Below are 27729 nucleotides of genomic sequence, written 5' to 3' on the forward strand. Positions count from 1 at the left end.
GGAAAGGCTCAATTTGAATTCTTACTTGGCAAGATGGGCATTCGAGATCTACATGCTCCATCTTGAGGGGGGATGTTAAGATAATATTAGAAAATATTGTATAATATATTTAGATTTCCTAGTTATGTTAAAATTTTATCTTATTCCTAATTATGTTAGGGTTAGGAATATCTATGTAACTATATATATTTAAGTTGTGAATGAGAAAGGCAAGAGTTTCTATTGAATTTGTCAAATCCCCTGTATATTGTTAATTGTGCGAATTATTATCTCGGCCTTACCATTTTGGGAAGATGTGTTTGGGCAAGAGAAACGGAAACGTATACCATTATCCGCACAAAAGGTGTGAAAAGGAGTGTTATTGAACTCGCGACTGTTATCAATTTGAATAGTTTGGATATATGTTTTAAATTGCAAGAAAAGAGAGTAGACTTGAGATTTAAATTTAAGAGGGAAAATCCAAATAAAATGTGAGAAATCATTGAGGAGCATCAAGTAATATTTGTGACTCAATTTTCTTTTAATCGGAGAAGTCCATAAATCATCATGAATGATATCAAAGAGAGAAAAAGTAACACTCATAGATGATTTAAAAGGAAGTCTAGTATGCTTTCTCAAAGGACAAGAGTAGCAAAGATGGGTATTATTATTCCCCTTATTACAATTTATCAAACCATTATTTCTAAGAAAATTAAAAACAGGAGCTCCTGGGTGTCCAAGTTTACTATGCCAGATGGAAGGAGAAATAGCAGCAAATGAGAGATGTGGATGTTCTCTTGCAGCGGAAATCGAAGAGAAAGGATATAGGTCCCCCACACTATTGCACCTCGCTAGAATTGTCCCCGAATGAAGGTCCTTCACAGAAAAACCAAAAGGGTCAAACTCAAGAGAAACAGAATTGTCACATATAAATTTCCTAACAAAGATAAGGTTCTTGATAATGTTAGGAGCATAAAGGACATTTTTTAGTTTAAAGGGGGGATGTGTGGTGGGGGTGTCGATGTATGACCGTATCCCTAAATTGGAATGCGTTTGCCATCACTAACTAAAATAAATTGAGGAATTCTCAAATTACACAGTTTAGGAAGATTACCGGCATTATGAATAAGGTGAGAGGTGGCGCCGATGTCCATGTACCACCCGTCATTAGGTGACTGCAAGCTCATTGAACTATATGCTTGACCCAATTCCGTAGGAGACATTAGAGGCCCGTACCCTTGCTGGTATTGGACTGGAGCAAAGTATGCTTGTTGGGCCGGGTGTGGGCCCAGAATGGATTCTTGACCTCTTTAGGAGAATGCTGCCGGTTGTGTAGGAAAGGGACAAGGAGGTGAAGCCCACCCTCCTTGTGCTGGACCGGCCCATTGATGTTGGCCTTGGGAGGATTGTTGCTGGTTGGACCAATTTTGATTGGGTTGGTGATGTTGATGGTCTTGTTGGTGGCCAATAGGTGCGGTATTAGGAGGCTTTCCACGCCCTTTGGCTTTACCTCCCTTAGGGTTGCCGCGACCGCGCCTACGGCCGACTGCACCTTCGCAACGACCACCACTCCCACGTGGCTGGTCGTTGGCTTGTTGCGGCGAAGAAGGGGCTGAGCCGGAGCTATTTTGTGCCACCAAAGCATGTTGGCTATGCTCCTCCTACTTTTATTATCTTGTCTCCTCCAAAAGATATCGCGATTAAGCTTGATCAAAACTCGGAAGAGGATCAGACTGCTATATCATGGCAGCAACGGTGTCATACTCACCTTTGGGTAAGGCGGTAATCATTTGAAGCACCATCTTGATTTCCGAGACCGGGTTCCCGACGTTACCAAGTTGATCAGCAAGGAGTTTTATGTGTTTTGTGTATTCAGATATGTTAGTGAAGTTCTCAAGACGAGTTGCGTTGAATTGTTCCTCCAAGTAAACCGCACGGGTGTGCTTATTGTAATAGAAAAGCTCCTCTAATCTCTTCCAAAGCTCAAGGACGGTTGCACCGGGCTTCATAATTGTGTGAACAAGGTCCTTTGAAATTTTCCCAAATATCCATTTCTTAACAATGGCATCCAAGCGTTTCCAGGTAGCGTCATCGATGTCAGAAGGTCGGGAAATCGAACCGTCAATGTGATGCAGGACATTGAAAGCACAAGCATGTATTTAGAAGTGTTCGACCCATGTAGCGTAGTGTCTCTTTTCATTATCAAGGGTTATGGGCATGAGATTCTTGATATTTGAGATAGCGAATGCGGGGTGAAAGGGTGTGTAAGAGGGAGGAGGAGGGAGGGGTTCATCATCACCAGGCACGGTGACGTGAAGCCAGGGAAGGATGCTACGAGAATGCCCCAGGATCTAGGAGTTAGGAAAAAAATCCTATTTGTTGTGATACCATGTATGATGGTGTAAATCTCCTTGAGAGATGTATGCTCATTGCTTCAATATAAATAGGAAATATACAAGCATAATTAAGAGTATAATCTCTACATAATTACACAACTATAATTACATAATATGAAGTGTTTCATATTCTATCACCCTGGTCGGTCTTAGAGACCAAAAAAATAGGGAGAATTTGGTTCGATTTTGGATGGTTGCGGTGGTGGTGGTTTATCAGCGCTGATGATGGTTGTTTATGAATAAAAATCAACCTGCTCTTGAAGTCTTGATAACATGAAAAATTAGGGAGAAAATATAATTGAATAGATTAGCTTCTTATTGAATGACTTGCAAAATATATAATCTTTACAATCTTCCTAACCCAATATTAGGAAGTTAACTTAATTAAAAAAGATAATATTTTTTTTGACGGGAATTACAAAAGATAATATTAGTAAGAAATATTTTCCCCAAAATATATTATATGGTATCTCTTTATGGAGTAATATTAGCCTATAACTAGCTTAAGGTCCGTGCCATGCACGGTAAGTTTAACTTTTGTAAGAATAATCAACAAATAAAATTTGATAAAACATAAACATCAAACATAGAAATTATAAATGTCATAATCTATATTAAGAGGCAAGCAAAAAATTAAACAAAAATGGATTTTTTAGGCTGCCTAAATCCGAGAATTTTTTCAGGCGAGCGTTGGTTTGATCTAATCGAGCCTAGCAATACTTATTTTTAATAAACTTTTAATAAACATCAAAAATTAATCAAACAATATATGATATTTTACCTTTTCATAATATTAGACTAAAATTAATTGATATTTTACCTTTTCCTAGAATCAGACATATCATGTAATTGTTAAACAGTTTTAAAAAAAGTAAAAAAATATAAACACAACATTTATTTTGTAGTTATACTATACTCTATAAGTCCATAATTTGTAATAATATATACATAATAGTAAAATCTCAGAAACAAAATTATAATTAATCTGAATTTATAGTCATATTAAAATTGAAATAAAATATTAGCTAGTGGAATTGGAAAAAAAAACATTATTTTTTTAAAGTAATTTCTTTAACATCTTATATGAATCAATTTATTATTACTTTTTTGCAAAATTTAAAAATACTCTATTTGAAAGACAATTAAAAAGGATTATGTATAGAAAACTTATGAACACCAAATAAAATAAAGGAATATATTTGTCATAAAAACAATATAAAAGATTTGGAATGATATTATTATAGAATAAAAAATAAATAAATAAAATAAAATTGTCATAAAAAAACATAAAATAATTAGAATGATATTGTTGTAGAATCTAATGATAACCGAAAAAAGGTAAAAAGGGAAAGGGAGTTTTTAAGGGAAAAAACAGCACCAGGACGTGATACGTGCCACTCTCGATGTCAGTTTTAGTATTAAGTTATTGTTAATTTGCATATCAAGAACAAAAATAATATTATGATCATATATTTTTCTCGATAGAAACCTATTTTGAACTAGAAAGGGGTGTTTGGTATATACATCGTAAATGAAATGAAAGGATTAGATAAAGGAAAATTTGTGAGAAATATCATTATTTTAAGTGATCAACTTTGTAAGAAATGTCCTTGTATAAAAAAAAATGTTGTAAAAAAAGGTCTCTATATCCCATTTCCATTGTTAGGAGGGACCATTCACTAATTTTCAGTGATTAACTTTATTTTTCGGCCATTGACCATCATTTTTAAAAATAAACTTTTTTTTTGTCTTTTCTCATTTTTCCCTCCAATTCCAACCTTATTATCCCCTTATTTCTCCTTCAACTCTCTAATATGTTGGAGAGAACAAGCTACTACGTGAAAAATAGGGTTCGCTAATTGGAGAGAGGAAGCAAAAATAAGAAGGGAAGAATTAGGGCCAGTTGAAATTGGAGGGAAAAGAGGAAAAGGGAAGAAAAAAAAAAGACAAAATAAAAACAAAGGCCGAAAAAATATAAGCCAATCGCCCGAATTCGATCAAAGACCTAACAACTTAAATGGGATATTATGACCTTTTTTGCACCTTTTGTTTTTATAAAGGGACGTTTTTTACAAAGTCGACCAGTTAAAAAGACCTTTTTAACTTATTTTCGTTACAAAAAATAGGGTAAAAGAAAATGATAAATGTTGTCTTCACTATATATTTGATATCCTAATGGGATGAAAACAAGTTAATTAGACTGTGCTTGAGTAAGGGAATTTGTTACCTTCTAAAAATGATAACCGTTACTTTTAACTCATACCAAACAACTAGGTATGGAAACACTTATGTAAATTTATATCCTACATCTAAAATTTTTATACCAAACACCCCTTTATATATCAACCTATTTACAATTTTCTCTACAAAATTCAATTAACAGGGAAAGTTGTTTTATTACTGATTTTCTTGTTGGTGTTTCTTTTTTTTTTGTTTTTTTTTTGACAATAGCAAAGGAACGAAAAGAAAACTACATTAGGTTAGAAAGAGTAACACGACACTATGTTGGTGTTTCATTTACAGAGGTTGTATGAGTTAGGTGCTAGGAAGGTAATAGTAACGGAGATCGGTCCACTTGGTTGTACTCCATCCGTCGCAAAAAATCCAAGTCGTATGATTAACCTACAAGGAAACAATAATGGAATGTGTGACGAAGGTGCAAATAACATAGTCTCTTCCTTTAACAATCAGCTACCTTTTATGATTGAGAATTTGACTTCAACACTCCCAGAATCACTATTCACCATTGCTGCAGTTAATACCTTCAGTTATGATGTCATTATGGATCCTTCTATATATGGTACGTAAGTTTTACAACTAGTTCTTTTATTTTATGTTAGATATTTACAACTTAGCATTTCATAATATCCATTAATTTAAGTTAGGACTTTTTGTGAAGAAATACTATATTATACATTTAAGGAAATTTTGACATTTGCTATCAGGGAAAACAGCTCGCTTCACATTTGTTACCGGTTTAATATATATATATTTTATTTTTTTACTTTGCTACCATATAAATCAGTGTTTGTTAAAAATCACTACATAATGTCTTACACCGTTACAATTTCCATTTGTGGCTACCAACCACTGTCCAGCCACCACTCCTCCCCCAACCACCTCACTGCACTTTCAGCCATTCCATTTTTCCCCAACCCCACCCTCAGCCAGTGCCTCAGACACCCTTAGTCGCGCCAGCCGACCCACCTCATCCCACTCCCACTACCCCTATTCTCTCCTATCCCCTAAACTTACATCCTACCATGCCAAAAACGACCAATTTTAGCAATTTCAACTCGTAACAACCAAACGCCGTCGCTACCCTCTTCGCAAGTCCGCAAATCAGCCACCATACCCTGTTCGCGAGTCCGCAAATTAGCCACCATACCCTCTTCGCGAGTCCGCAAATCATACGGAAATAATTAGCCACCAACCCGCATGCCCACCAATCAGCTACTATAGCCTCTCTTCACTGTAATAGAGCAGTCCGCATATTAAGTGGTTCAGGGGCTGGGGGAGAAAAGCGGGGCCACGTGAAGGAGTTCCCTTGCCACCCAAAACCACCATAAGAGAAACCCTAAAACCCTTTAGGGTGGTTTCGAGCAGGTGGTTTAGGGTTAGGGGTGCCAGTTTTAGGGAGGGGGAAGGGGAGAAGTTCGATTCTGGTGGGGTCGCCAGCGTTGGCCGCAGCTGTGGGCCTCGGCCACCGGCAGGGAGAGGGGGGAGGGTGGCTAATGAGAGGGGCTAGGTTTTTTTTAAAGATAGCTGGTTTTTTTATTTTTTATTTTTGAATTCAAATGGTAGTGATTTTTAACAAACTCTGATTTAGGTGGTAGCAAAGTGTAAAAAAAAAAAAAAAATTAAACCGGTAGCAAATGTGAAGCGAGGTGGATTCCCCGGTAGCAAATGTAAAGCAAGGTAGATTCCCCGGTAGCAAATGTCAAAATTTCCTATATTTATGTTTTTGTTAAAAAATACCTTGATAAATTTTTTTTTGTAAGAAATTACATTATAAAACACTTAATATTATAAAAATACTATCTTTTGTCGGATTATTGCATTGAATAAAGGACGGTTATTGACTCAACTTCAATCATTTTTATTCTCCTTTTCCCACTAATTTCCCCATAGCCCCTTTATAACCCCTAAGTGCCCTTCTCTTTCATTGTTAAATCGTGTACATGACAATAACTTACAATATTTAGTTTTTATAAGATAGTTTTTCAAAAAATTTAAAGTACATAAGGTAATTTTTCAAAAAAAAAAACCTTTAAGTTTGTAACTAGGATATTATCATAAAAGTTAATTTAATACAGGGTTTAGTGATAGAAGCAACTCATGCTGCACGACATGGTGGAATGACATGCTCACATGTGTTCCGGAACAATCACCTTGTCCGGACCCCAGCAAATACATCTTTTGGGACGGTTATCATCCAACAGAAGCTGCATTTTCTATGTTGTTCAATCAATGGGTCAAAGATCCTTCTACTTGTTTTCCTCTTAGTTTTAAGCAGATTGTTGAATCATAAATTACTCTACAAATTTTTACCCAACCCTACGGTAGGGAGCACTGCCTGCTCTTCCCCCTCCCCCCTCTCCACCCTCTACGCGTGTTCTTCCCTCACCTTTTTATTTACGAATTTTCTGCAAATTTTTATAAAATGTTTATTTATGTATTGGTAAATGTTCTTTTGTATATCATAAGAATGTTCATTTTTATAACAAGGAGCTTTTTGTTCAAATTAATTTATATTTTGAATTGAATTTTAAGAATTTTCTATTAAAAAAAATGAGAGCAAATTTATTTATTAGGATTACTACGTTCAAATCATTTTTGTTATGAGTATTGCGTCATCGAATGTCCATTTTTGTTTATTCGTGTTACAACAAATATTCATTTTTATATCATCAAATGTTTATTTCAAGAGTTGTGTGTAAGTTTCATATTAAGATGTATGCATATACATACTACCCCAACAATTGCCAAGACTTGGATCTGACGTGGGGAAAAGAAGGTCGTTGACTAATCCTCCCTAGAGTCAAACAAATTTATAATCACTTAACAAACCTAGATACAAGTAAAGAGGTAAGTCAAGGGTCGAACCACTACGAAGGGTTATGTTCAAGTATTTGCAATCAATGCCTAAGCTAGGTGGAAGTCAAGAGGAGAAGAGGTAACACTAATATACTAACGAAACGAGAAACAAACAATGAAACACTAGAGAGGGAGGATCATCATGCATTCATGATAATCAAGCTAATTAGGTAATCAAGTAATGCAAGCAATATAAAGATAAATAGTAGGAGCAATTAGGAGCATCTAATCAATCATTTTCATACTCTCTAACCTAGATTTTTCTAGTGCTAAATAATAAGAATAAACATAATTACATTCTCAACCAATTATGATCAAATCGATATCAAGTGGTCATGTCAATCAATTCAATCATGCAATCAAGTTTAGCATCATGGTTAGCTACTCCAATCAAACTAGACAACATGCAAACCTCTATTAATCAATTTAATTACAACACAAGAACTACTAAAATTCTCAAATCAATCTCAATTAATCAATCATACATGTTTACCCAATCCCTAGCAAACCAACTACTTAAAAATCATCATATAATCAACAAGAAAGCTAAGTAATAGAAATCAAGGATTAACAAAATATTGAAGAACAACTACACTGATCAAGAACCAATCATTAAAACCAAACAAAACAAACATGAATTTAAACAAAACAATGAAATGTGATAGAATTAGAAATCCTCATTGATTTATTATGGAGATATTCAATACAATTGTCATCTTGAATTTTCAATCACTTAAATCACCAATGAACTCTCTCAATTTCTCTCTCTAAACCTACTCCGAAACTAACCTATTCTAGAGAGAGAAGTTCTCAACTTAAGCTAAGAATATGAGAGAGAAATTCTAAGCTAGTCTAAAAGTGGCTTTCCCAAAGGAATTACAAGAGTATAAATAACCAAAGAAGAAAAAGCAGACAGTTACGCCCTCTCTTTAAAGTTGCACGGGCGCGAAAAAATGGGTATGGGGAAAGTAACAGACGTCGCGGGATGTCTTCGCAAGAGCCGCGTCTGCGGGAACAATATCCCACGCTCAGGGAAACATCGACCGCGCTTGCAAAATATCGGGGAGTTCGTTCTTGATCGAAAGTTGCACAAATGACAAGAACAAAGGTGGCGGATGCGGACAAAGTCGCCGCGCCTGCGAGGATAAAGCTGCAACATGGCACTGTACACCGCGCCACAGCAAACACTACCGTGACACACCGTTTCCCACCATGACACGATGTTGAACACCGCACCACGACAATAACCACTGCACCATGGCAGTGTCTACCGCACCACGATGTCTATGCCGCGCCACAGTTGGCTTTACTAAGCCTTATGCTACTGCTGTGCTACTTGCTTCTTGGTGCAGATACTACTGCTCGATGATAAAGGCTGCTCGGGCAAAAGGGGACTGTTTGGTTTTGATTTCTTGCTTGCTTGGTTTCCCAAACTTGGTTGCATTTGAGCTTCCTCCACGATATATTTGAATACCGAAAAACCCGATACACCTACAAAACAAGTCAAAGAAACGGAGAAGCAAGAGAATAGTCGAGAAATGCATAAAATAATAAGAAAACCACTAAAAGAATGCCTTTCTCTAAACTCACACACAAGCACGCAAATCAATTTTTATTTCATGAAAACACGAGTAAAAAGGCTAAGAACAAGCATAAATCTAGGAAGAAATCTATCCTATGAGTGCCATATCAGGATCCCGAGAAGACTAACATTGTCGACCATCATGATGTTGTAAAGGACCACATGTCCAAAATATCTTGTTGAGTATTATAAGATATGGATGTAACAGGCGTCAATCCCCTTTGAATTCTATGAGGAATGCATGTGCAATCTATTCAAAGCAACCTTGTTATGACCAGCCCTTAAATGGCTCGAAAAAGTATATCTAAGTAACCTTACTAGTTTCCCATTGTTGAAATTTCATTCCCATTTTGAAAGTAGTAGATATTTTGACAAGCAAATCGGCGAACTTTAATACATCATGAAAGTACCAAAAGAGACCATAAGTGCATATGGTCCAAATTTAACAATCAAGGAGAAGGTGTCCATAAAGAATATCAGCTAGCCATAAAAGCATTCAAGAGAGGGCATAACCCAATATAGGGACATGGTTAAGTACTAGTGCATGTTTACATACTAGTAAAATACTAAACTTGGCCCAAAACCAATACACTTGCACTATTTTTTCCATATCATAATATCTAAAAAATATAATTAACAAATTATAAATGAGTTACAAAGTAGATAACTAGAGTTTCCCAATGGTATAGTATGTTCCTTATCCCGAGTTTAAAATCAAACATTATGATTAAAAAAAGCAGAAAAAATTGATGATTTACAATGATACGCCAATTGAGTCATAATACGACACATTTGTCATGTGTTGAGGTAGATATTGTTCTTTACCAACAAGTCAAATACCTATCTTGTTCTACAGTATTAAGGAGCTATTATTGAGTAATTTTGAACTTGACTTTCTCTAGAAGCATAAGATTCTAAGGGAAATAAAGAACACCTCCATCACTTTGGTGCCCAAAAGCAAATGTCTGGGGAGTGTGACAGATTTCAAGCCTATTTCCATGTTACAATGTCACATATAAGTGCATTTCTAAAGTGATTTATGAGAGGCTAAGGAATAATGTACTCCTTGAAGTTATCTTTTAAAATAAAAGTGCCTTTGTGCATAGTAGATACATAGGGCATAATATCATGGTATGCCAGGACCTTGTGAGGAAACATGGAAGGTCTACTACACCAGTTGGATGTTTGATGAAGTTGGATCTTAAGAAGGCATGTAGTACTGTTGAATGGGATTTTATTGGGGAAATGCCTAAAGCTCTCTAATTTCCTAGGAATTTCATTGATTTATTGATGATATGTGTGATAACTCCTAAATTCTCCATTATGGGCAATGGAACTCTCCATGGATTTTTTAGTTCTAAGAGAGGTTTAAGAAAGGGGAGCCCCCTCTTTCTCTTTCTTTTTGTTCTCTGTATTGAGTACCTCTCTAGAATATTAAAGGTTGTTAGTGAAACTTAGGGTTTCAAATTCCACCCAAGATGTAGTGTTATTGGGTTGACTCACCCGTGTTTTGCAGATGATCTGATCCTCTATTGTAAAGGTGAGATTAATTAATTATGTAAAATTGATGGCGAGAGGTTTCCAAGCTTTCTCTGAAGCTACTAGTTTAAAATCCAAAAAATAAAAAAAAAATCTATATACTGCTCTAGGAAGATTGAGTAGATTGTGCATGATATTTTGTTTGTCATAGACTTTATAAAAGGGTAATATGCCTTTCAAATACCTGGGAGTGCCTATTTGCTCCGTGAAAATATCCAATGTTGAGTATGATCAACTATTGGAAAAATATGTGCTATAATAAAAATATGGGGTTCAAGGAATTTGTGTTTTATAGCTAGGTCAACTTTAGCCAACTCTGTGCTTATGAGCATACAGATTTATTGGGCACAAATCATGCTGCTGCCAAAAGTTTTACTAGAGAAAATAAACATGATTTGTAGAAGGTTTTTGTGGCATGGTGATATAAGAGATAAACCATGTTATATACCATGGGAAAAAGTCTGTTATAGGAAAATGAAAGGAGGTTTAGGCATTATTAATGCTGGTATCTAGAACTTTGCAGCTATGGGGAAGCATGTTTGGGCTATTACACAGAAGCAAGATAACCTTTGGGTTTTGATGGGTGAATTCCTTATACTTAAAAGGTAGAAATTGGTGGACTTATGAACCTAATGCCAATAGTAGCTAGCATTGGAAGCAATTGTGTAGGGTAAAATATAGACTGAAAAGTGTTATTTCTCCTGGTTCTTTAAGGCAGTGTCCATATAAGATAAAGAAGTTTTATGAACTATTCTAGGAAGAAAGATAAAATTTCAAATGGAATAAGATGGTACGGGAGAGGATATCTTAGCCTAAGCATGAATTCATTGCTTGGCTTGTTGTTTAACAAAGATTAAGGATAAAAGATAGAATTCATCTTCAAGTGCAACAGAGTGAAAAGAAGTGTCTTCTGTGTGATGATGTTGAGGAATCACACAAGCACTTGTTTTTTTTTTTTTATTACAAGTACAACAGAAAAATTTAGGAAGGAATCAGAGACTGGATTAGGGTAGGTCCAAAAAAACTTAGGGGTTGTTCACATTTACTAAACCGAGCTAAAATGAACTGAATTGATTGGACCTGAGCTGAACTGATTAGAGCTCAAATTAATATTTTACGAGAAAAAGAAATTAGGAGTTAAACTGGACTAAATTGAAATGAAATGAACTAATTGGAGCTGAACTGAAGTGAAAAGAAATGAAATTAAGCTGAAGTGAACAGGCCCTTAAACTAGACATCCTGGTCAGAACTTGCAGCATACTGAAGCATAGCTTTCAGATGTCTTTGATGACAGCTTGTATGTTATATATAAGATTTAGAGAGTTAGGAATATAGCCTTTTAGGAGAAGAAAATTGTAGATATCCTAGTTATTGTATAGATTTTTAAATATACGGTCAGGCATAAATGCTTAGCTATAGAATGGAAGAAAGTTAAATGTAAAGAATAGATGGTTGAGGTCTTAAGTGTATAGTTTTTCTTATTGTATAGCTATTTGTGCTATTTTAGCCTGCATTATTTTGCCTTAGGGGTTAAGGTGTATTTCTGATTTTGGAAATTTATAAAATTTGTTACTTATCAAAAAAAATTACAAATGCTAAAAGAAACCCTACGCTAGGTCCATGTATAATTCAAACCATTAATCACATTACATACTTTACTCCAGCTAAAGATTATACCTATAGGTTTTTACGATGTTCCAAACACCATGCAAAAACCAAAACCCAACCAAGACCTGATTTGGGTATTTCTACCCCGCCAAGTGGCCCAATAAGAGTACGACACGTGTAACAAAAAGAGGCGTTTAAATGGACTTCCTAGATGATGACACATGTCACGCAGATATGGCCCCTGGGAGTGATGGCCTTCAAGGCCCAAATCACAAGGAGCCGTAAAACGACTCTGCCCTAAATCCTTGGTCATCAAACCCTAGGACAAGGCACACCTTTTAAGGACCCTATAAATAGGGAGATTCCCCCATTTATTGGGGCACACCTTAATCATTACATCATTTATTGTTCTAAAAAACAGAGAACACATGATCTCGGAATCCAAGAATATATTTACTTTTCGCATGCTTTACCCTGAATCCGTACTAACTTAATATTCGGAGGCGGGCCTTCGAACATCAAGAGGTTCATTCTTTTCCAGGTCTGAATCCTACTAACTTAACATTTGGCGCCGTCTATGCGGAGAGTACCTCAAAGATGGATTCACAAGAACCTGTACGACCTCTAGAGACCGACAACCTCCGGTTGATGGAGAGGTCCATTTGGACCATGACTCTAGTGATAACCGTGAAGTAGAAACATATGTGGCTTATGATGGGTTATTGATCTCTAAGCGCATTTGTCACAAAAAGAGACGAAAGCGGAACATTAACCAGGCGGGTACAAGCAAGCCCCATGGGCAGACAAGCAAGCCTCCTAGGCAGCCGTCTGATCCAACTAAGGCGGCATGATCAGCCCTAGTCCCCCAAGACGAGCTCATGAAATTCATGACGAGTTTCAAGGATGAAATCAATGAATTAATCACTTATAGGACAGCTGATCCTAGGAAGGAACGAATAGCCAAAAAACCAGCTCAAGCTGAGAATGCAAAATCGGCCAGTTAGGGACCGACAACCTACTCCTTACCCTAATATGATGGAGAAGGCTCGGCCCCAAATTGATCTCTCCAAATTTCGTTTCCCTAAAACGACAACGAGAAAGGCCATTCGGCATGTGCAGTCGGACGGAAGAAAAAAGACATTCTTTTATGCTCGACATTATATTGAGTAGAAGAATAACCAACAGCTTTCTGAGTTGGCATCCACGTTGACCTATCCTGATAGCTTCAAGAATAACTTAGTGAGAAATCTGCAATATGTTCATACGGATCCCGATGTAATCAACTCGGAACAGTATGTGGCCAAGCCATTATACAGGCCGCCTGCTTTGCCCTACATCAAGCCTGCCTTCTTCGGAGGACAAGCGGCATACAATTACCAGCCTATGAACTGGCAGCTTTGGCTACAAAACCTTGGAGAACTACGCTCTGCGTTCTCTAGGGAAAAATCTGAGGCCGAACAGTCGGGCAAGGTGAAGAATGTGTTTGTAGGGACCTATGATGGTACCTCCAACCACGAAAATCACCTTTTAGCATACACCCACATCATGTATCTACAGGGGTTGGATGATGCTGCATGGTGTGACTGCTTCCCAGCTACCCTGAAGGGAATTGCCCAACAGTGATTCGGCAACCTGCCGGTTGGATGCATAAATAGCTTCAAGACCCTTGCGTTCTTGTTTGTTTCCAACTTCTCTATGAGCATCCCCGCAAAGAAAACAAGTCTCGACCTGAGCAATGTGCAGCAGGGAGATAGAGAAGGACTGCGCTCCTACGTTAGGCGGTTCAATCTGGTGATAATCCAGATTTAAGGGCTGTCTAACGAGGTAGCCTATATATACTTCTGCAAGGGTCTGAAGAACGGGTCGACTTTCAAGTTCTACCATGACCGAACTATGCTCCTTAAATAAGCAGCCAGTAACTAAAAAGTCTGACAGGCAGAAGGGGAGTCGGCCTGCTCAACCGGCTCTAATACCTGAAGAGAGCAAGAAGAAAAAAGAGATTTGGGCGGTTGATAAGTCCGATCCGCCGACCCAAAATAAGAAAAAATAATGAAAACCGTACATTTCGAGGTACGAGTTCCATAAGGACATCTACTCCATCCTCATGGAGATAAAGGATCAGCTGACCCTAGAGAAGCAAACTCCAATGAAAGGTTCCGCTGAAAATCGGAACAAAAACAAATATTGCCATTACCATGAGGACGTCGGCCATGACACCAATGACTTTTTCAGCCTTAAGCGAACACTTGACCGTCTGACTGACAAATGAGTGCTGAAATCCTACGTGAAGTCAAAAGTAACTTCTAAAAGCAAATCCGGGGCAGTCCTCCAAAAAGACTCCCAGCCTATTGATACTTTCAAAACTGATGAGGAGCTTGTCTACACTATAGTAGGCAGATCCGCCGAGGTGGTTTAACAATTCGGGGCACCAAGGACCATCTGAGAAAGAGGGTCCATTCCATTGAAGAGGGACAGGCGGCTGGCACATCCGTCTTCCTTGAAGTCTTCATCACGGAGAAGGACTGGGGCAAAATGCATCGGCTGCATTATGTCCCTATGGTCATAGAATGCAAAGTGGCCAACCAAAAGGTTGGCCGCATCCTGACTGACATAGGTAGCTCCTCCGATATCATCAGTCGCAAATGCCTATCCAACCTCAAATATAGGCCCGATAGCATGCATGATGTCTCCCATCCGCTTGTTGGATTTAGGGAAGGCGTGGTGCACCCAATCGGACGGATAGATCTTCTTGTCTCACTAGGATAAAAGGGCAACGGTAGGAACATGACTATCTGATTCCTAGTGGTCGAAGAGCTGACCGCCTACAATCTCATTCTCGGCCAACCCATGACATAGAGAGTAGGCCGTTATCTAATCTTTGCTAGAGCCAAACAAATTTATAAACACTTAACAAACCTAAATAAGAGTACAAAGGTAAGTCAAGGGTCAAACCCAAAGGAAAGGTCATGTTCAAGCACTCTCAATTATACCCCTAAGCTAGGCCAAAGTCGGAGGTGAAGAAGAAACACTAACTACTAACAAACAAAGAACCAAACAAATAAATAATAAAACTAGGAATGAGGATTAACAAGTGATCATGACAATTGCGACAACTTGGGAAGATCATGATAATCGAATGTTTTGAAGACTAATGATAAGAGCTATCAATCGGAATCAAAGAGCTATCTCTTAATAGTTAAGCTAGGGTTCACTATGAATAATAAACTAAGGGAATCACAATCCAAACCAATCGATAATTGCAATTCCTAAATCAATTGGTCGTGTCATTAGGAATTACAATGCAATATAGCATAATTCTCAAGGCCAATCCAATTACACACATGCAAACCTTCATTAATCACTTTAATCTCAACAATCAACACAATTCCCAAATTAATCACAATCAATCAATCATACAAGTCTCACCCAATTCTTAGCCAAACAACTACTCAAGAATCAGCATCTATAAATAATCAACAATAAAAATCAAGAATAAACAAAAGATTAAGAATAAATACACTAATCAAGAATCAAACATTAAAATCAAACCAAACAAACATGAAATTAAACAAACCAATAAAGAGGAGAGAGAGTGAAAAATCCTCATTGATTGATAATGGAGATCTTCAATACAATTGTCATCATGAATTTTCAATCTCTCAAATAACCATTGATATCCCTCACTTTCTCTCTCTAAAACTACTCCTAAACTAACCCAGATAGAGAGAAGCACCTAACCTAAGCTAAGAAATATGATCTAAAATTGGATTCTAATTGTCCTAAATTTTTTTTCTCTAATTCTACCCCAAAATGGGTATTTATATTTACAAGGTTAAAAGAAAATAAAAGAGAAAAGAAAAATAAAATAAAAGGAGAATGAAAATAAAATAAAATAACAAAACAAAACAAAAAGAGAGTAAAAAGAAAATAGAAAATAAAAGGAAAATAAAAAAGAAAATTAATTAAAAATTGAAAGTTAGTGGACTTTCGATTTGGGCTGCTCTTATAAGGGGTTTTATCCCCTGTTTCGCACATCAACCAAATCACCATCGTCATCGCCATTCGATCGCCTAGATTAATCAAGATCAATGACCCAATTTGTGCACACACAACGAAGAATCTTCGCGCGTGCGTCAGTGGGTATTAGAAGCATTGCTAGTGTTGGTCACGGCGGTGTTTGCGGGGCTGCAAGCCGAAGATACGGTTGTTGTTGGAGATGAGTGGGCTGCCGGCGGTTTTGATGCGGGTCTTGGCTGGTTGCGGTGGAGAATCTGTTGTTGTTGGAGGTGTTTGTGTTGCGGTAGAAGGTGGTAAATCTGGTAATTACGGGGGTATAGCTTGTGGCTGATTGGTGGTTGTTGTGGGTGGCGAACTACTGAAGTGGTTGTAGGGTTTTAGGTACTCTAAGCGGAATTTCATGAATCACATTCATACGCACCTAAATAGGATCTCATACATATACAAATAAAGATCACATAATAGTTTAGAATTAACCTTTGAAGCGTGAATTCTCTTAGCAATCTTCTTCTCTACCGGAGATAAAGAGCCTCAATTGCAACTCCTCTATTTGGTCCACCGGATTGAATCAACACTCCACCAATGCTAGTTGGACGGGAAAAACCTTTCACCTTTCTTGGAGTTGAGAACCAAATTTAGAGAGAAAATATTAAGAGAAAACTTACGTTGTTTTTCAGAAAACTGAATAATGTGTATTTTAATTATCCCTAACTAATTAATATATAATCATATTATTATTAATTAGGTTAGGGTTTTCTCTCCCCTTTCCCTATTTGGCCGGTCACCCTAAGGCCCACTTTGGGCTTCGGGTTTCTTTATTGATTCAATCCTAATGTGTGACCTTGTAGGATTCGTTTAGGCGGGCTTCGCGTTTGTTACTTACTAACCCAAAGTTCTATAGCATTCTCTAGCAAGACGTATAGACGACCCAAATAAACGAATTACTATCTCCATAATACGATCCATAATTATATTAAGTAATTGCACTAAAATCGAGGATACATTTCCTTCAATCTCCCACTTGTCCGAGACAAGTATGCAATATTCAAATTCCTTAAGTCTCTTAGTGTCTAATTTGATAGTATGATCACATCTCTATGTTATCCATACCAGCGTTCAAATTATTTCTTGTAATCCGAGTTTGAATTGCTAAACAAATGATCATCTTATGATCCATTTGAGCACGGCCATGCATTTTCAATTCTTACTCTTCAAGAGGCCAAGACACCCATCCTATGTAACATAGGAGGACCTATTCAATCTTGTGGCAACCAAAACTCCCACTCAACTTTTAGCACAGCCCGAGTGTCAACTCTATAGTCCCCTTTTACGGCATGACGTTTGACAACATCAAGGTTACACTAATCATTAAATTGAGTAGTGTTCCACTCATGTCTAAGGAATCCGCTAATATAATTTGTGAAGTTTTAGAACTTCTAAATAGGTCTGTTCGATCATGTATCGACTATACATATCCATATGATTTGACTAAACATCTCCATGTTTCCATAGCGCATGAAACGACACCATCAATAAATCTTATATGCTAATCCTTTTATTGAGTCATTTATTTCCAAATTAACAACTCAGATTAGGAACTTAAATATTTTATGAATCCAGTTCACTTATGGGGTTTCATTCATCAAATCACGTATTTGACAAGCCCATTAAATTCAATAAATATGTTGGACATTTTATTTAATACTAAACCAAAATAAAATAAAATGAAAAATTCATATTATATAAACATAAAACATGAAATCATGTCTTTAACTTGTAACAAGTTTCTCTAAACAAAAACAATTTAAAGCCACTCTAACACTTGCTTCAACCCTACAGCCCTAGCGTGACGTTCATGCTTGGGTTGAGGGAGAGATTTAGTGAGTGGATTAGCAACATTCTGATCCGTGTGAACTTTGCAGATCTTGACATCATTCCTGTCTACAATCTCGCGAGTGAGATAATACTTCCTCATTACATGCTTGGATTTGTCGTTTAATCTTGGTTCTTTTTCTTGCGCAATAGCTCCATTATTATCACAAAAAAAAACTCAATTCCTTCTAGAACACTAGGTACGATCCCTAGCTCTATTAGGAACTTCTTTATCCAAACAACTTCCTTAGCCGCTTCTACCGCCGCTAAATATTCTGATTTTGTCGTAGAGTCTGCTACAGTGCCTTGCTTTGAACTCTTCTAGCTCACTGCTCCTCCATTCAGACAAAAGATGTACCCTCATTGCGAGCGGTAATCACCTCTGTCGGTCTGGAAACCTGCATCAGTATAACCTTTAACAACCACCTCATTTACTCCTCCATAGACCAAAAACATTCCTTTAGTCCTTCTCAAGTACTTTAGGATGTTCTTAGCCGCAGTCCAGTGTGCTTCACCTGGATTTGCTTGGAATCAGCTGCATAAGCTCAAAGAAAATGTAACATCCGGTCGAGTGCATATCATGGCATACATGATAGAACCTATAGCCGAGGTGTAAGGTATGCTACTCATTCGCTTCAACTCATCAGGCTTCGATGGGCACTGACTTTTGCTAAGCGAAATGCCATGTGACATGGGAATGAATCCTCTCTTAGAGTTTTCCATATTGAACCTTGCAAGAACCTTTTCAATATAAGTCTCTTGGTTCAGTCCAAGCATCCTTCGAGACCTATCTCTATGGATTTTGATTCCCAAAATGTACTCAGCTTCTCCAAGGTCTTTCATGGAAAAACAACTTCTCAACCATTCCTTGACTGACTCAAGCATTGGTATGTCATTTTCGATGAGTAGTATGTCATCTACATACAAAACCAAGAAGACTAAGCTACTCTCACTATATTTCTTGTAAACACAAGATTCTTCTTCACTCTTGAGAAAACCAAACTGTTTGATTGCCTTATCAAATCGAAGATTCCAGCTCCGAGACGCTTGCTTCAATCCATAAATGGATATCTGAAGCTTGCAAACTCTTTTGGGATTTTCTGGATCCTCAAAATCCTCAGGTTGTGTCATGTACACATCCTCCATCAAGAACCCATTCAAGAAGGCGGTTTTGACATCCATCTGCCAAATTTCATAATTGTAATGTGCAGCAATCGCCAAAAGTATCCGAATTGACTTAATCTTTGCAACTGGAGAAAAGGTTTCATCATAGTCTATACCATGTATTTGTTTGAATCCTTTTGCAACCAGTCTTGCTTTATAGATATAGAAATTTCCATTCTTGTCTGTTTTTATTTTGAACACCCACTTGCATCCAATAGGTTTGACCTCATCAGGCAAGTCGACTAGGGTCCAAACTTTGTTCTCAGACATGGAGTCCATTTCAGATTTCATGCCCTCAAGCCATTTCTCAGAGTCTGGGCTCGACCAACTGCTTGTTTGGGATCCTTGTTCTACTCGACCTAGGTGGGGCTTGAGCATCAATAGAAATATTCTCTTCAACATCTTGAATATTTTCGCATGAATTAGATTCAAGTGGGACGACAAGAGTCTCGCCTAATGAATTAGCTTGCTCCGACATCTGACCTGTCATAGCAGATTCATGCGCCCTCGCCTTTGATGTGGTTTGATCCATATCCATTTGTTTCTCATGTTGAATTTCTTCGAGAACTATTTTACTCCCACTTGTCTTTCTGGAAATAAACTCCTTTTCAAGAAAGACACCATCACGAGCAACAAACACTCTGTTTTGTTGACGGTTATAGAAGTAGTAACCCCTTGTCTTCTTTGGGTATCCCACAAAGAGACATTTATCTGATTTGGGTGCAAGTTTGTCTGACAGTAAACGTTTTACATAGACCTCACAACCCCAGATTTTAAGAAAAGATAAGTTTGGAACTTTTCCATTCAACATCTCATATGGAGTCTTTTCTACAGCCTTTAACGGGCTTCTATTTAGTGTGTGTGCAGCTCTTTGTAGAGCATATCCCCAAAAGAAATTAGAAGATCAGCAAGACTCATCATTGATCGAACCATATCCAGTAAAGTTCGATTCCTCCTTTCAGACACACCGTTTAACTGTGGCGTCCCTTGTGGAGTCAACTGTGAAACTATTCCACAATCCTTTAGATGATCATCAAATTCTTGGGTCAAATATTTGCCACCATGATCAAATCGTAATGCTTTTATTGTTTTGCCAAGTTGATTCTGTACTTCATTTTGGAATTCTTTGAACTTTTCAAATGATTCCGACTTATGCTTCATTAAGTAGATATACCCATATCGACTTAAATCATCAGAAAAAGTGATGAAGTAACTAAACTCACCTCTTTCCTTTGAACTCATAGGCCCACAAACATCTGTATGTATAAGTGCCAAGAGATCATTGGCTCTTTCACCCTTTCCAGTGAAAGGTGACTTTGTCATTTTCCCCAACAAGCATGATTCACATACATCAAATGATTCATAATCGAATGATGTAAGGATTCCATCCTTTTGTAACTTTTGGATACGCTTTTGGTTTATATGACCCATCCGGAAATGCCATAGATATGTTGGGTTTAAATCATTTGACTTTTGTTTCTTGCTATTTATGTTATAAACTTGTACTGTCCTATCAAGTACATATAATCCATTAATCAATTTTGCACTAGCATAGAACATGTTATTGTAAGAAATGGAACAACATTTGTTCTTAATCTCAAAACAAAAACCTTCATTATCCAAAACTGAAACAGAAATAATGTTCTTAGTAATTGACGGAACGAAATAACAATTATTAAGTTCTAAAATTAATCCAGACGGTAAATGCAGACTATAACTTCCGACGGCAAGTGCAGCAACTCTTGCTTCATTTCCGACGCGAAGCTCCACCTTGCCTTTTTCTAGTTTTCTACTTCTTTTTAGTCCCTGTACATCATTAACTATGTGAGAACCACAACCGGTATCAAATACCCATAAAGAAGTAGAAGTCAAATTAACTTCTATAACATAAATACCTGAAGTAGAAGCATCTGACTTCTTATCCTCCAAGTACTTGGGGAAGTTTCTCTTCCAGTGACCTATCTTTTCACAGTAGAAACATTTGCTTTCCGCAGCAACTTTTGGTTTAGCGGTCTGCTTTGGCTTTTCAGAATTTTTGACAACTTTCTTGCCTTTGTTTTTCTTCCCTGCCCCCTTCTTTTTGAAACCCTTTCCCTTTTGAAACATCAAAACCTCTTTCTTTGGTTCTTTGGGAATGTTCCTTTCAGCATTGACAAGCATCTTATGCAATTGAGTCAAAGTCTTTTCAGACTCATTCATGTTGAAAGTCATCCTGAACTGATTAAAGCTGTCAGGCAATGAATGGAGAATGATATCAGTAGCCAATTGTTGGCTATAAGGGAATCCAAGACGTTCCATGCTTTCAAAAAGACCTATCATTTTGAAAGCATGTTGGCAAACAGATTCACCATTTTCCATCTTGCATTCCAAAATCTCCTTATTGATCTCATATCTCTCAATCCCGGCCTGTTTCTGAAACATGGCCTTAAGCTCTTGCATAATGGTGTAAGCATCTTTGGTCTCAAACCTTCTTTGGAGGTTCGGTTCCATAGCCGCCACCATGAAGCAAGTGATTGGAGTAGACCTATCATTAGCCTACTTAGCACGACGTTTATCAGCATCAGATGATTCATTAGTCACTACTGGAAGTGGGTTTTCTAAGATATCTTCTTTACCCTCTGACTTTAAAAGAAGTCTTAGGGTCCTTTCCCAAGTGATGAAGTTTTCTCCGTTCAGCCTGTCCTTCTCAAGGAAGGGACGGACGCTAAAAATCGAGTTGTTGTTGTTATTAGTCATGATATCTACAAACAGAAAAAGGCAAAGTTCAATTTATGTTTATAAAAGCACCTAAAACATGCAATAGTTTCTAGGTTACTTAGCACTCTATTCAATTTTAATGTCCCTATTTGAATAAGTGATTCCAAGATCCTATCAACATGCAACGTTAAGCAGACGAAGGCCTTTTCTTAAAATTTCATTTTCAAGGTAAGTAAACTCTTTACTAATTACAACATTTATAATTCTTGGTTAGACAGAAAAACATCTCATGCTTATATGTCCCTTTGCTTCAAAATCCAAAACGCTTTTGATGATTTTGTTGAGGTTAACCAAATTAAGTGTGCAAAATTCGCAATTTCACCTCACCTCCCAAAATTAATAACAATACCCTGCAGAGGCATGACCTATTACTATTAATTAAGGGTTAATAAGTACTTTATATTTGGAAAAGCAAACCTCAATATTTGCGGGACCTAAGTTTATTATGTCGTTATTAATTAGTAAACTCTAGCGCATTGATAACTTACATACAATAAACTTATAAGAATTTTAAGAATAATAATAAAATGCAAAATTAAATATGAGCTAGTATGGCCCCTAATCCTAAGAACTATGCCTTAATGGGCACCTCCTTGGACTCTTCATGGATCTCCATCCACCTTCATCATGGGCCTTCTCATCTGGGCTCTTCTTTGGATTAATTAAGAATTTAAATAATTAAACTAATTCATATTTAAATACAATTACAAAAATACTTAACGATACACAGATCGTATTTAAATTACAAAAATACATAACGATACGCAGATCGTATTTATAATTTAAATCTAGGGCCACACTAGTCATTTATAGAAATAATATATCATATATATTAAAATGCCACATAATAATATCACATATTATACTTGCCAATAATTAAAATATCAGATATTCTTAATTATGTCAAGTGGATAAATCAATTAATTAGGAAATCCTAGAATATAAATCATATTTGATAAACTGAAATCCTAACAACCTTAAAAGATTTTATCCTAAAAATAAGCTAACCAACTAATTTTAATTAGATTAAAAAATAAAATTATGTAATTATCTTATAATCAATTCAAAACAACCTTAATTGGAATTGCTCAATATCCCCTTAAAATCAGTTTTTCAATACTATCCAAAATAAATAAAATCAGAATTTTGTTTTTTAATTTTTTTTTATCAATTTTTTTTAAGAATGAAAAACAGGCTGCATGACTGAGCTGCTGCCCAGCCACGTCACAGCCACTGCAGCAGTCAGGCCGGAGCCCAGCCACCGCAGCAGCTGCCCGCCGCAGCCAGGCAACCGCCCATCCACAGCGGCGCACCAGGCTGCTGCCCAGCACCCCTATGAGCTCGAGCAAAGCTGAAACCGTGCAACAGTTGCAGGTTCAGCTCTGCTCCTGCCCTCACCGTTCATCTGCCGCTGCCCCTACGCCCTTTCCGACCACCGGAGCAGCCACTGTGGCTGTTCTGCCACCCAGCCGTGGCTGCTCCTTCAAGCTTTAATTTAATTCCTTTTTTTTTTGTTTGAGTTAAATTAATTTCACAACTTTTGCAAAATTAATTTTGGTGCTCTAATTATAATTAAACACAAACTCCTTTATGCATAATTTCAGAAAAATTAATCAAAATCTCCATTTTAATTAATTAGGGCTTTTTATATAAAATAATCCCCAATTCAAATAAAACCAATTTTACATGAATTAATTAATCATATCTAAACAATTTTAAATATGAAAAATAGATTATATTATATGAATTTAACAATAAAAATCGAAAATTAGAGTTTATAACCATCAAATTCGAAATTTTGGGGCTTTAGGGTTCTTTAAAAAAAATATGGTTAGAGGCTATTTGAGCAATTAAATTCACAATTTAATCAATTCCAATCAATTAAAATCATATTTTAATAAGGTTATTTTAATCTACAATACAATTCCTCCCCTTAATCAAATTAAAATTAGCCTAATTCACACATCAAAATAATCATATTATTGTGATCAGTAAATTATATGCAAGGGGCTAACTGATACCAATGTAGGGTTTTAGGTAGTCTAAGCGGAATTTCATGAATCACATTCATACGCACCTAAATAGGATCTCATACATATACAAATAAAGATCACATAATAGTTTAGAATTAACCTTTGAAGCGTGAATTCTCTTAGCAATCTTCTTCTCTACCGGAGATAAAGAGCCTCAATTGCAACTCCTCTATTTGGTGCACCGGATTGAATCAACACTCCACCAATGCTAGTTGGACGGGAAAAACCTTTCACCTTTCTTGGAGTTGAGAAACAATTTTAGAGAGAAAATATTGAGAGAAAACTTACGTTGTTTTTCAGAAAACTGAATAATGTGTATTTTAATTATCCCTAACTAATTAATATATAATCTTATTATTATTAATTAGGTTAGGGTTTTCTCTCCCCTTTCCCTATTTGGCCGGTCACCCTAAGGCCCACTTTGGGCTTCGGGTTTCTTTATTGATCCAATCCTAATGTGTGACCTTGTAGGATCCGTTTAGGTGGGCTACGGGTTTGTTACTTACTAACCCAATGTTCTATAGCATTCTCTAGCAAGACATATAGACGACCCAAATAAACGAATTACTATCTCCATAATACGATCCTTAATTATATTAAGTAATTGCACTAAAGTCGAGGACACATTTCCTTCAATCTCCCACTTGTCCGAGACAAGTATGCAATATTCAAATTCCTTAAGTCTCTTAGAGTCTAATTTGATAGTATGATCACATCTCTATGTTATCCATACCAGCGTTCAAATTATTTCTTGTAATCCGAGTTTGAATTGTTAAACAAATTATCGTCTTATGATCCATTTGAGCACGGCCATGCATTTTCAATTCTCATTCTTCAAGAGGCCAAGAAACCCATCCTATCTAACATAGGAGGACCTATTCAATCTTGTGGCAACCAAAACTCCCACACATCTTTTAGCACAACCCGAGTGTCGACTCTATAGTCCCCTTTTTTGGCATGACGTTTGGTGTCAATTGCAGGAGCAGGGGAATTGCGTCAATGAGAGTTGGTGTGGCTTGTCTGCGCTCTCGACTGTTGGGCTCATGTGATTCTCACGAGCAAGGCAGCCCCAATATCAAAAAATTTGCGTGTTCATCACCAAAATCAACGAGAGCGCAATCATGAGAGCGCGACGACTTGAACTTGCAAATAGACTTGAAACACACAACTCGACCCCCGAACAATCACCTACAAAAGACGCTAATTAAATAAAACTAAACTAAAACGACGGATTAAGAACTAAAAAGATGAAAAATTCGTAAAAACTAATCGAAAACCGAAAAAGAGCTATTAAAACGGAAAATAAAAAAAATAAGAAAATTATATGAAAATAATAAAAGAAAATATAGAAAATGAACCTAAATCTGATTCTTTTGGGCGCCATAAATGACGCTCATCAACCCACTCTAAACGAGTGCAAGGCCGTCATCATCCGAAGCTGGTTAAGTATGAGAGGGATGATAACACTATTGGCTCCCTGAACAGGGATTAGAAGACGACTAGAGAGTGTATCTCTCGGACATCAAGCCTACGGCTGCTGGAGCCGGACAGGGGAAGGATCGAATAGACCTTGATACATCAAGGATGACCATCCGGCCCCACTAGCCTCAAAGAAAGGAAGACAGATCAGCTGGTGGTGGTCAAAAAAGAAAAGCAATAGCAATTACTAATCGGGGAACAACCAGATGACCTCCGTCCCCAATCGGCTGGTGAGTACATTGATATTCCTCTAGACGACAACCGTCCAGAATAAACTGTTAAGGCGGGGACGATTGCCTTTGTAAAGATGGGTGTAGACTTGCACCATCTAATGAAAGAATTCAAAAACATTTTTGCATTTGAAGTGGAAGAGATGCCTAGCATCAGCCCGGATCTTGTTGTCCACAAACTCGTTGTGGATCTAAAAAAGAAGCCCATCTGGCAAATGAAAAGAAATCACGCCGAGGAGAGAAGATAGGCAGCAGCCGCCGAGGTGAAAAAGCTATTAGACGCTGAGTTCATTTTTTCATGTAATTTCCCTGAATGGGTTGCGAATGTTGTGCTCGTGAAGAAGCCGAATGGTACCTTACCCATATGCGTTGACTACAGTGACTTGGACAGAGCATGTTCGAAGGATAGTTATCCACTTCCAAAGATTGACATTCTAGTCGACTCTACAGCCGGACATGCCCTAATGAGCTTTATGGACACTTACTCAGGCTTCCACTAGATTCCCCTGTGGAAAAAGGATCAAGAAGAGACGGCAGTCATCACCGATCAGGGGTTATTCTATTACACTGTGATGTCGTTTGGCTTGAAGAATGCGCCTGCTACTTTCCAACAAATGATTAATACAGTCATCATTAATCAGATGGGGGGTGATTCCATCGTATGGGGGGTCCTTCCTTGTATGCCCATGGAAATTTAAAAGCCTAGGACTTTACACTTGTTATGTGTATTAGGATTTGAATTCCTGATTGTTTGGGAGACCTTAAATTAGAAATGATACTCTCATCACGCTTTTTGTAAGAAATAAGTAGGAGTCGCCAATGAGTTTTAGGAAAACTCATAAACCTCGTTCATGCCTTTCTTCCATGTGGAGTTCATTAAATAATTAGCACGAATCATAAGTTTACCCATGCCCAAATTGGTCTACATAAACCAGAAATGAGTTCGGGAGCGAGGGTATTATAATAACGTTCCTTTTAGAGAGGAATCGCTATTCTAGCCCTAGCACGACCTCTACTAGCTCTTCCCTTTTCACAATTTCATAACCAAACAATATATGTAACGTGATACCTAAATACTAAGTTAGTTGATTTTATTTACAAGCATTAATCACGTAGGAATTACATTGCAAAAGTCGTTATTCTTTGTTTAATCAATATTCGTGAAAAGAACAAAATAAACAATATTCGGCTTGTCTTAAGTGATAAAACAACAATTAATTATCAAATTCTATTCTTAATTAACAAAAGAATACTATGTGAATTAATTAATTAATTTTTTTTAAAGTGGTCAAACAACACTATTTATTCAATTAAAGTAAATTAAACAATAAAGGAAAAGTGATTTATCTAAGTGCTCAGGAAACTAACCGTTATTCTTTTATGCTAAATCACCATTTAATGTGTTTATGGACTTTCTTTCTTCTTCGTACCTTCAAGAGCTTCAATGGATGGATTAGGGTTGAAGAGTAGTTGGGAAGAAAGAGGGAAAAGTAGTATGATAGTAAGAGAAGTAGAGAGATTAGGGTTTTGAAAATAATAGGGTTTTAATTCTGATTTTTCAGGTCCACGTAATGCCAAACGAAGACCCCTATTTGTAGGCGTAGGGATCTAGGTTTAGGGTTTTAGAGCCGCGCCGTCAGGTGGCGCGCGACACTCTTTGAGTCGCGCTTGGTTCCGCGCGTATCTTAATGAATATGTTATGAGTTACGCTAGTTTGCGGTTCGCCTTATACGAAAGCGCGTTTTAAAAACTTCCATAACTTTTTGATTGCGGAGTCGGATTAAGGCGTGTGAGATATCATTGGAAAGTCTGAATGTCTACTTTCTAATGTCGTTGTAGTTATGTTAAAATATGTTATGAATCAAAAGTTTTGGCCGTTAAAGTGAAAGGGTTTCAGTTTTAGGGCCCGATTTAGTGTTTTGATCAAAACTTCTTCATTTTTTTCTCGTAATTGGGCATATAATATACCGTTGGAA

General features: G+C 37.1%; 1 protein-coding gene across 1 annotated transcript in view; it reads left to right on the forward strand.

Annotated features, from left to right (window-relative positions):
* The window catches only part of LOC110694872 (GDSL esterase/lipase 7-like), a 37103-nt gene extending 30154 nt beyond the window's left edge, over window positions 1-6949 (forward strand). Inside the window, exons 4-5 of the mRNA XM_021872043.1 lie at window positions 4899-5175; window positions 6692-6949. Coding sequence (XP_021727735.1) covers window positions 4899-5175; window positions 6692-6906 — 492 coding nt within the window. The 3' untranslated portion in view covers window positions 6907-6949. The remainder of the gene's footprint in view (window positions 1-4898; window positions 5176-6691) is intronic.
* The last annotated feature ends 20780 nt before the right edge of the window (window positions 6950-27729 follow it).

Source organism: Chenopodium quinoa, unplaced genomic scaffold (assembly GCF_001683475.1).
Source record: "Chenopodium quinoa cultivar QQ74 unplaced genomic scaffold, ASM168347v1, whole genome shotgun sequence".
In the NCBI taxonomy this organism is placed as follows: Eukaryota; Viridiplantae; Streptophyta; class Magnoliopsida; order Caryophyllales; family Amaranthaceae; genus Chenopodium; species Chenopodium quinoa.